The 7,228-nt window shown below is 33.5% G+C and overlaps 1 protein-coding gene across 1 annotated transcript; it reads left to right on the forward strand.

Annotated features, from left to right (window-relative positions):
* Positions 1–1,956: 1,956 nt before the first annotated feature.
* Positions 1,957–2,925, forward strand: LOC150052703 (olfactory receptor 5T3-like). The gene has a single exon (XM_090348788.1). It carries the CDS (start codon positions 1,957–1,959, stop codon positions 2,923–2,925), a length of 969 nt encoding a protein of 322 aa, XP_090204914.1.
* The last annotated feature ends 4,303 nt before the right edge of the window (positions 2,926–7,228 follow it).

A 7,228-nucleotide genomic window follows, 5' to 3' on the forward strand; every position in this document is an offset into this window, starting at 1 on the left:
TACCACTTGAGCAACAGCACCATTTCTGACTTTTTTCTATGAATGTGGTACCTAGGAATTGAACACAGGTCCTTGTGTATGCTAGACAAGCACTCTACCACTGGGCCAAACTCCCAGCTGCATGTCATCTTTATATATATAACTATGTCCCAGCTAGATATATAATTTAACCAAAGTCAAATTGCTACCCTATTTTAATGGCATAGCATTTAGTGACATAATTTATCACCTCAACTTTAGTTTTTTTAAATATTGTCAGAATTTGACCATAAGACCTGATAAACTGGATTTCCATTTAATTTTTCTATTTTATCATATTTCATTAAAATTTTAGAATGCATATCTTTTCCTTTAACTTAATAGCTAAGTAAAACTAGCTAATCATAGACACAAATGTTTCTGATATCCTTAAATATGTTAATATAAATAGCTGTTTGATGTGCATCTTGATTAATTGACTAAATAGCTTTTCTCTGCCATATCAATCTATATTTCCCATAAAAAATAGACAAACACTCTGATGAAACATAATTTAGAGTGAAATATGATTCAACTCATAAGTTGATATTTTTAATAAAGGTAAGTATTCAAATGTATTTGTTCTCACACCCTTTATAATAATAATTAAAGCTATATCATATAAACAAATACATTGTTTTTAAAAGTTTGAATAGAGATAGGAAACCAGCACACAGGCAAACAAAAAAACAAAATCACAAATGTGGTAACCAAGAAACTTGATCTAATTCATTATGATCTTCCAAAAGTTGCACTCTGTGTATACCACCTTCAGACAAGGCTCGGGTCAGCACAGAAATTGTTGTCACCAGGATCCAAGTCTCTCCATCTTGAGGCTTTGTTTCTCTCTGCACTGGTTTTATTGTTTGAATGACTCAATGAGCATACTGACATACTGGTTTGAGTTTTTCAGCTGAATTTATCTCCTACAATTCAGTAAACCTCCTAGGGCTGAGTATCACAGGATGGACTTGATTTAAGAGGGGAAGAGACATCAAAGTGGGGTCACGATGAGCTGGAATGGATTCTGGGAAATAAAATAGTGTCCAGGATCAGCTGAGATACTGCAAGAGCCTAATCTTTGATCTGATTGTGAAGCTGAATGGTGAATTCAAGCATTCTTTCTTCCTTGATAATAGAATAATTCTGTAAACATCTTTGAACATCCTGATCTCAGAAATCCTATCTAAAGTGCATTTGGAAGGAATGTTCATGTCAAAGAAAATACTTGGGGTAAGTTCACTGTGTATCAGAATAAGGAATACATAAAACATATCTATCTCCAAAATAAAACTTATTCTTCTAAATAAAATAAGCCAGTTGCTAAAAGAGTATTTATAAAGTGAGTTTTGCTTGGAAAGGCCATTCACTCATCAAGCTAAAACTTAAATCTGATGCAACCTGCTTTCAAGTTGTATGTTAATATTTTAGAGTAAGCACAATTATATTTCCCAATTCTGTTTATCTGTGAGGTAAATGTTGTTTCTCTTATTTTAAGAGGCCTGAAATATTGAAGATATAATGAGCAGTATAATAAAGAAGATAAAATAAACTGGGATTGCTATCTGGGCATGTAATTATTACTAATATATATTTTTATTCAAGTATGCTTAAAGGTATGAATCCTAGTGAATTTTGATTATGTAATAGTTATGAAGAGATATAAAAAATTAGCATATTCACTGAAATATATAAAATCATATTAATTTGCAATTATTATTAATTGTCCTAAAGAATAACATTAGCGAACAACTGTGAATGAAAATTCTATCTTCTTCACCTCATGAGGTAAAATTGATGTGCTTTTGTCAAATTCTTCATTACAGACTATTTCATTGCTACAGATATGGTGTTTTAGCAAAGATACATTCAACAAGGATAGAGACAGACTCTGTTCCCCTGGGATGCATTGTTTGGGATCAAGAACTCAAAGGTGCCATGTACAGACTGCCATCAGGCGTAGATACACATAAGAGTCATTGGAGAAACATAACCGAGGTCACCATGTTTATACTGATGGGCTTCACAGATGATTTTGACCTGCAGGTTGTCTTATTTTTACTCTTTCTTGCAATCTATCTCTTCACGCTGATAGGAAATCTGGGTCTGGTTGTGCTGGTCACTGCCGATGCCCGCCTCCACAACCCCATGTACTATTTCCTCAGTGTCTTGTCATTTTTAGATGCCTGTTATTCTACCGTGGTGACCCCCAAAATGTTGATCAATTTCTTAGCAGAAGATAAATCCATTTCACTTATTGGATGTGCAACCCAGATGCTTCTCTTTGTGACTTTAGGGACCACAGAATGCTTCCTGTTGGCTGTCATGGCTTATGATCGCTATGTCGCCATCTACAACCCTCTTCTGTATTCAGTGAGCATGTCACCCGGGGTCTATGTCCCTCTCATCGTTGCCTCCTATATCGCTGGATTTATCCATGCCACAATACACACAGTGGCAACTTTTGGCCTGTCCTTCTGTGGATCCAATGAAATCAGGCATGTCTTCTGTGATATTCCCCCACTTCTAGCCATTTCTTGTTCTGACACTGAAATAAATCAGCTTCTCCTCTTCTACTTAGTGGGATCCATTGAGATGGTTACTATTTTGATTGTCCTGGTCTCTTATGGTTTCATTCTGTTGGCCATTCTGAAGATGCGTTCAGCTGAAGGGAGGAGAAAGGTGTTCTCCACGTGTGGCTCTCACCTAACTGGGGTGACCATTTATCATGGGACCATCCTCTTCAGTTACATGAGACCGAATTCCAGCTTTGACTCGAACCATGACATGATCGTGTCAATATTTTACACCATCGTGATCCCCATGCTGAATCCTATCATCTACAGTCTGAGAAACAAGGATGTGAAGGAGGCAATGAAAAAATTATTAAAAGAAGCTTGTAATTGAAGCCTGTTTTAAGAATACAGGAAAACTAGACGAGAATAAAACCGATGCTCTTCTAATTCTCTATGGTCTGAAACTAGCAAATTATCAGGAGTCTTGTTTGAGTGTAACATTGTTCCAGTTTAAGAAAACTGTATCTCTTGTATGTCAAGTACATGGTACAAAAATACATAGTAAACATCGCTGGGCATCAGTGTTATTGTTGTTAGTTTTTATAGGATTTCTTTTCACTTAACCTAAACACACTTTTTTCAGGTGGGTCATGGGGATTGAACTTGGCCTGAGAGCTGTCCCTGAGCTCTTCAGTTCAAGGATACTGCCCTACCCTTAAGCCAAGCCCCACTTTCCGATTTCTAGAGGTTAATTGAAGATAAGAGTCTGATGTCCTTTTTTTTTTACTTTTTTCATTTTTTATTAAAGAATTTATTAACATTGATTTTTATATCATATTTCAAATGACATGTTTAACAAACAAGTGTTCAGGATGGGAATCTCTATATACAATCACTGGCAAGTAGTTTTTAGAACATAATCAAAATTAGGCTAAGGATTTGTATGTCATAGATCCATATTAATTTATGAAATAAAACATTATGTCTATAGAGTCATAGGTTTTTATGACTATGTAGTTATGTTTGTATTTCCAATACCCTGTCCATTGCATTGGGCATGCAAATATTGAGTCCTCTCTCTTGTACTGTTTGGATCTAATAGCCACATATTAAGGATACCATGCAACTTTTGTTCCTTTGGTCAGGATTGTCTTACTCAACATGATTCGCTCTAGATTCATCCACTTCCCTGCAAATGCCATTATTTTATTTTGTCTGTTGGCTATGTAGAATTCCATTCTATCTATCTATCTATCTATCTATCTATCTATCTATCTATCTATCTATCCATCCATCTATATATCTATCTATATATATTTCACATTTTCTGTATCCATCTGCAGTAGGGCATCTGGATTGTTTCTATTGCCTGGCTATTGTGAATAGTGCAGAGATAAACATAGCTGAGCAGGTGTCATTACAATATCTTGGCTTATGATGTTCAGGGTAGATGCCAAGAAGTGGTATGGCGGAATCATAGGGAAGGTCAATTTTCAGTTCTTTAAGAAACCTCCACACTGCTTTTCAGTGTGGTTGAACTTGCTTACAGTTCCGCCATCGGATCCTTTTGAACTTTGGCTTTGAACCTTGATCCTCAGATCTCAGCCTCCTGAGTAGCTAGGATTACAGTCGTGATCCACTGCCCAGCCTAAACACACTTTTTGGATCCTTTGCTATGAGCACATTGCTCACAGCAATTCCTCAGCATGAAGTCAATTTCCTGTTTTGAAATCTTCTTGGAAGAACTTCCATATATGAATATTTTCCCCTCAACATTTCCTCACGTACTGAGACCACCCTAGAACTGGACATGACATTATAAAATTCATTCTCCAATTATGAAATTATTTCTTTGGTATGTCTAATCATTGAAATTGATTGGATTCTTCCTGAAATTATCAAAAGCAATATAAAATTTAACATTTATTAATAATTTTCTTTTATCTTCACAGAAAAAAATGTAAAATAGAAAGAAGCTTGTAGGCATACAAGATTGTGTGTATGCATGTGAGTGTATGTGAATGCATATATGCATGATTCTTATAATACCTAAAAAATTAACTAGTCTTGGGAGATTTCTCTTATACTAGATCCATGCATAAATACTATTCTTAAAGCTTTAAGTATTAATCTTTCATTGATATCATTCTCTAAATATACATCCATGAAGAATGTACCTAGAACATTAGTGGATGTACTGCCGTCTGCCTACTTCTGTTCCCCCTCATACTCTGCCTTCTGTTATCTACCAATTAAATCAAGGTGTTAAAGTTGTGAAGGAAAGTTTTCTTGTGATGCCATGTGCTTTGTCTGTTTTTATTTTTTTCTTTGAGATTATTACAACACGAGTGATTTTTCCTTGAGAAAGGAACATATAGAAGAACACTGAATAGTCCATGCAGGATAACCTATATACACATGAATGATATGAAGGATTTGTCCATAGTATAAAGGATCAAACCTTACATGATTTTCTGTCATTAGGCAATTACCAAGTTTTGGGTCTTACTCTTTGTATGAATATAATCTGTTATAGATTTTCAATCTGCTGCCTAAATTCACCACTTTTTTGAAATATGAGATTAGACTCAATGCTAACTATAAAGTTCTAGACTTGGCCAACCAAGGGTTGAGTGACAAGAATAGTCAAGGAAGCATTTACTATGTGAAATGACATGGGCCTTTATATAGTCAAGATAAATCAGAACAGGATATCAGTATACATTAGGTATTTAGTTACTTCTCAATTGACAAAATTATACAGAATTACAATCAGTGAAATGAGAATAGAAACAATGAAAAATTTCACATGACACAGCTATTCAAGACAAGCAAGTGGTCATGCATAAGGTAAAATTTTGAAATTGAAGAATAAAGTCAAATAATGCAGGATTTGTTGAAATAAATAAAATAGTTGTTAGTTTCCAATTTAAGAAAAATTAAATTAACTACTAAAATATTACTGTATTATAAATACTTACAAAATCATGTGGAATGTATATAAAGGTAATTTTATCTTAAATTATTACCTTTCATAGGCAAATGTAGATATGCATACAATACCATGTAGATATGCAGTGTTTATTTATATTATCTTTAAATAGCTATACAAAGGAGCTTCATATCATTTATGAATACAATGTAAATTAAAGTTACATGTTTCAACAATAAAAAATTTAAATATATAGTATTATAAGGCCAATTGTTGATCTCTCCCTATTCATGAAGAAAGTTCTTAGAATGATAAAAATTTGAGACTATCCCAGCCAGATGTTAGTGAAAAAACATGAAAAAAATATCAGGCATGGTGATACATGCCTATAATTCCAGCTGCACAGTAAGTATACACAGGAATATTCTGTCCCTAGATCAGTCATTACAAACTATAAGAGAGTCTACAAAAAATAAACCAATGTGAATAAAGGCTGCAGATATGGTTTAGATGGCATGATTTTTTTTGGCCCATATATGCTCTCTGATTTGAAAGCCAGAACTGTTAAAAAAAAACAAAACAAAACACCCAGAAACACTAACAAAAAGAGACAAATAGTATTAGTAAAAGGGATAGAAAAAAGAGAAAAGAAAGAAAAAGAAAACAGATATAGAACTTAAAACACCAACTTTAAATCATAAAGAAAATGAAGGCTCCAACTCAAGAAAATGTGTATCCAGCATACAATAGCAGACTTTATTTGTAAAAAAAAACAATACAAATCTAAAGGAATTTAGATCAAAGCAATGAAACAGTGGAGTATGTTTGTGATATGACAGACAAGAACAGATTTTTAATGTTTAGACTTGTAGTTGCTATGTGTAGGCCAAAACATTTTTACAGAAACTTAATTCTGCACATATAATTACAAACATTCATCTCACAGCTTTCGCTGAAAAAAGCTTATCAAATGTTAGACATTTTAGGTAATTTTGAAATTTGCAGAAGAAAGCATAAAAAGTAAGAGAAATTTTGTTTAAAAATGTAATACACACGCATATACACATATACACAATTATTTGCAAACAAAAACATCACTGATTTCAATATTTACAATGCTGTTCTTTCCAAATGCACTTCAGCATCTGACAATTATTCACCAAGCTGTAATAGATTAGTTTCCTATAGTAAATAATAGCTCAACAATTTGCTTTGTGAAAAATTTGGGAACTGATGATGTATACCTTTAGTTGTTTTTTTATGTTTGTTAGGTCAATAACTTGTAAGTTATTTCTATTATCCAAAATATGTACCACAGAAATGTTTATATTCTAGCATGAATCTATATTACATAATTGAGGATGCGATGGGACAGAGTAAAAAGGAGGACAATGGAATGAATACTGTTGGTTTAGATGAATTGTACTCAAAGCCTGACTTACAGAATCATAACCTCGATCCAAAACTACATTGTGCCATCAAAAAAATTAATATAGGATGAGGCATGGCCTCACATTTTGAACATTAGTTTCACTTAAAAATAAATCCTATATGGAGACCATACACTTGACACATACTTCATGATATACAATTAAGATATGAACTTCTGAGAGTAGTCTCTCAAAATATCTGAGATTATTCATAAGAAAAAATTGATTCTGGACAAATCTAAAAGAAGAATTCCTTTTTTCCAAGAGTGACAGGGAATCAGTATATCCTCCCCAAATATTAAGAAGACAAGTTTAAATGCTAGGCATGAATA

Source organism: Megascapheus bottae, chromosome 16, assembly GCF_031878675.1.
Source record: "Megascapheus bottae isolate mThoBot1 chromosome 16, mThoBot2.hap1, whole genome shotgun sequence".
In the NCBI taxonomy this organism is placed as follows: domain Eukaryota; kingdom Metazoa; phylum Chordata; class Mammalia; order Rodentia; family Geomyidae; genus Megascapheus; species Megascapheus bottae.